This window comes from Amblyomma mixtum, chromosome 10 (genome assembly GCF_055824585.1).
Source record: "Amblyomma mixtum isolate Tamu chromosome 10, ASM5582458v1, whole genome shotgun sequence".
Taxonomy (NCBI): domain Eukaryota; kingdom Metazoa; phylum Arthropoda; class Arachnida; order Ixodida; family Ixodidae; genus Amblyomma; species Amblyomma mixtum.
The window spans coordinates 51504850-51508901 of NC_143021.1; the positions used below are offsets into that span (position 1 = coordinate 51504850).

Genomic DNA, 4052 nt, shown 5'->3' on the forward strand with positions numbered 1-4052 from the left:
CTGCAGTTACGAGTTCGTGGTCAGTGAGTGCAAGTGTTGCAGGCGCCAGTCTGCAGACGCCGGCCTCTTCGTCCCACCACGTGAGAGACGAGTGCGTGCCCGCCGACGGCGGATTTCGAGTAGTCTTGTAGTCTGGGTCTTGCTCGAGCATGCGGTCCATAGGGTGCTTATAATCTTTTACGCCCACATTTGTGCTATTAAAGTAACAGAACTCTCCCCACGTGTATTTACCCACCCTGGCGTTCTGTTCCTTAAGAAACGCTTCTTTCGTTACAGGTACCCCGTCCACTGCGGCCCGACAACTGACTGCGAGACAACCCTCTTTGGTGAACACGTACTTGCCGTACGGACATTTCTTACGACGTATCTCGACTCGATTGTTCTCGTCCGGCATAGTCTCGTCCCAGATACAAGGATACGGAACGGGCTTGTTGAGATCACCGCTCTGCTCCTTCCACGTTACAAATCCCCTGCTGGCGAACGCTGCCCCGACCGGCGACTGGGTCTTGAACTTCTCCCTCATCCGATACTCCGCGTATATCGCAGCATTAATAACATCTTCCTGCGTCGGCTGAAACTCGGGCGGCTTGTGTATCTCGACGTCGGCCGACGCCATTATTTTTTGTGACAGGCGGACGGACAGACGACGAGGTATGTCTGCAACTGTTCCCAAGACAACGACAACGGCAGCAGCAACAACAACTCTTGCCGGCTCTATGAAGCGATTCCTAGTTCCTATGGAAGAAGTGCTGAGAATCAGAGAAGAACGCGCGGCAGCGGCTGCTGCTAAGCAGCAATCTTCTGCTACCTCTAAACAACAGTAGTCTTCGGCAATTGCGTCGAAGCGACGGGCTAAGACGACGTCGACGAAGCGTTGTTTAAAAGGTTCCAATAAAGAGACGACTGCGTCCAACAAGCGCAAACCACCGCGGAAAGTGAAATCGAAGGTAACAGCAAGACCGCAGCAAGGAGGAGCAGCAGAAGAGGATTATGAAGATGAAGAATATTATGAAGAAGAATACGAAGGCGATGAAGATTTAGAAGAAGAACGGAAAATTAATAATAGCAATAAGAAGGAGAAAGGGACAGTTAGACGGACCGTAACGCAGCAGCGGCGCAAGAAAGCTGCGAGTCACCACGACGACGAAATCGTCTACAAAGATGTCATAGCAGCGGCAAACATCCTTCCCAGCTACAGCGGCAGTGAACGCGAAGAGGGAGAAGACGAAGAAGATGACGTCGTTGTCATAGACAGCGGCGATGACGGGAAATCTTCTTCTTCTAGACCGATTACCGCCGCGCTCAGAAAGAAGAAAGAGAAAGCGGACCGCAGCGCTGCGGACGACATAATCGCGGAGATGGAGTACTTTACCGACGTGGGATATAGACCTCGCGGGGGTGTCTATTCGTACGTGTGTTGTCCTCAGCAGTTGAATCCCACGTATGAGAAACATTTCACCACTCACGACGGCGGAAAGACTTCTTCGTCCAGAAAGAAGAAGCGCCATGAAAGGAAAGATTACAGCGCGGTGGCGGCGCTTGCCTCGGTCGGAGACGCCACCGTGGGTGTTAAGCAAACGTCGGCAGTGTTTGCGGACGCAATGTTGGAGAAACTGCAACTGTTGTCGCTACACGAACCGTCTCTGCCATTTCCTCGAGCCAAGATTTGTGTAGTGTACGTGAACGTGTTCGAGGGCTGGGACTATAGCGAGTGCAGTCGTTTCAGTGAGTACGTCATGGACGGGTTTGACGACAAGACAACCACGGACGAGGAGCGAGAAGATGTACGCGAGGCTGCGCGCGAGGCGCTGTGCAAGCCGGTCAAGTCTGCTCCCGCACTGGCGAAGATCACTTACAGCAATGTGTTTGCCGCGCTGGCGAACATTGCCGGCATAGATGACCCTCGGATGTTCTTGGAAACGATCCCGGGCGTTCAGGAACTGTACGACGTGCCACTGCGCTACCGCTCTCTGTTTGAGCGCACGATAGAACCCGACGCCAAGTGCCTCACCCTGTGTTACAATTGGAAGAAAGAGGAGATCTCTCCTTGCGCGCTAGTGAACATGGCGTTGAACAAGTGCAGCGAACGCGCCTTCGGAACGCCCAGTCCCCCTCGCGCAGCCAACTACTCCGCCGACGGCGTGTCGTCCCCGATGTTTATGGACCCCATAGCGTTGCTGGGTCATGTAGAGTATATAAAGAAACACTTCATCGCTTCGGAACTCGTGAGAAGAAGGACCACCGCCGCTCCGACTATGACCAAGGTTCATCGCATTGCAATGATCCAGGCGAAAGAGCACGTCGAGCGCATAGCCACAAATACGGACGGTCTAGATTAAAGGTTTGGGAGGGTTTCAATAAAGAAAAGATACCTTTATTCATCTTCACTCTTGCGAGTCTTGTGAGTCTCTCTCTTTTTTTCACTCACCACGAACCGCGACCGCCTCTCGGTGGTTGCGACGCGGCGAGCGAAATGTCTGCGTCTGCCGAAAGTATTCTGCGTACCGCGCTGTCGTTGGGGTTCAGATGGCCAATGTTGACTAAAATTGCCATGAAGTATCTCGCTGCACGCGTGTTGACTGGAGTGTCGGGTAGCGAGCGTAAATGTTGCATGGTCTGTCCGATTAGAGCGCTAGGAGTGGAGCTGGAGCGAATAATATCGTGAATGGCCAACTCGGTCTCGTTGGTGCTGCTCTTGGACACGCCGAACGCCGTCGAGGCGAGCGATCCTCCGCCTATGCGTTCGCTCTCGCGTATGCAAGCGCGCACGATCGCGGCGACAGAATCGGCCACGTTGGGAGCGAGCGTCGTTCCACCGGCGGTCGCGGCCGTCGTGTTCAGGCAGTTGGGGTCGGTCGAGCCGGGTTCGCAGGTGCGCGTGTACACCCCGTTCGACACGTATCTGGTCACTGTGTTGCCGGTGGCCATCTGCCGAGCGACCATGTTGATGGGACTGAGCGTCGAGTCCAAACCGATGACAACGCCGGCGGGAGGTTTGACGCGACTGCACGTCTCGAAGTCGTTGACGCCGATCGATCGGCCGCGAGTCGGGAGGACATACTTGGACGGCACTCCTCTGAACAGGGGATGAGTCTGTAAATATCCGGGCAAGTCCATAGTAGTGTCTGCGAAACACGAGTCTACCGCGGCAGACAGGCGGGATCCCGACGCGTCTACGTTACAGATTCCGTTCTCTATCATGCGCTGGTAGTACGCGCGGTCGGGAAGTGCGGTGCCTAGATCTCCCGCCTCCAGACGAGCGCGCTTATTTTGAGCGATGGTGCGCTTTTCGCGATCCGTGAGGCCGCGATTGATGAAACGCAGCTCGCCTGTTATGGGATTGTATATAACATTGTTGGGAGCAAATTCTGCGGGTATCTCGTGAGAGTTTACTAGTTGATACGAGACCAAAGGGGACACGCCGGTATTGAAAGTCGCTAAGTATGCAGAGTGCCGCTGATTGGGACTGGATCTCGCCGCGCGCAACGCCTTGTTAAGGTACTGCGTGAATTGCACGGGGTGTGCGGTGTCGGGCGAGAACCTTCGAACCGGCCCGCCTCCAGTCCCTTTCGGCGATTCCACGACGGGAGAGCAGTTTACGGGAATGTGCGTGTTCAGTACGGTCATGCGGAGCACGTCCGCGACCATTTGAACGTTGGAAGGGAACATGTACTTGTGGTAGTTGTTGTCTATCGACGCCATTTTGCACAGTACTTAACAACTTCTTTCTTTTTTTCACAACCTTAATTTTTAGCGTCCTCATGTTTAGTGTCTGCGGCCGCTGCATTGAATAGGGCCATCGATACCTTCCTGACTAGAGCGTCGGACGCGGTTAGACGGCCGCTCGGAAAGAAGTGGTAGCTCGTCGGCGGCAGTTCGTCCTCTGACTGTGCATTATGACGACGGCTGCGTAATTTGAGCGTGTGCTTCGTGCGCAGATTGTAGTACCACGAATGCATGGGTGGCGCGTCGCAGTTCTGGAACGAGAATCTGGGCGTAGTTTCGTGCGTTATATCGAAATCATTGAGCATTGAACAAGTGTACAGAAAGTC

At 54.2% G+C, this 4052-nt stretch overlaps 1 protein-coding gene across 1 annotated transcript; it reads left to right on the top strand.

Moving 5' to 3' along the window:
* The first annotated feature begins 1272 nt into the window (after window positions 1-1272).
* Window positions 1273-2339, top strand: LOC149325780 (uncharacterized). The gene has a single exon (XM_089564381.1). It carries the CDS (start codon window positions 1359-1361, stop codon window positions 2337-2339), a length of 981 nt encoding a protein of 326 aa, XP_089420507.1. The 5' UTR covers window positions 1273-1358.
* The last annotated feature ends 1713 nt before the right edge of the window (window positions 2340-4052 follow it).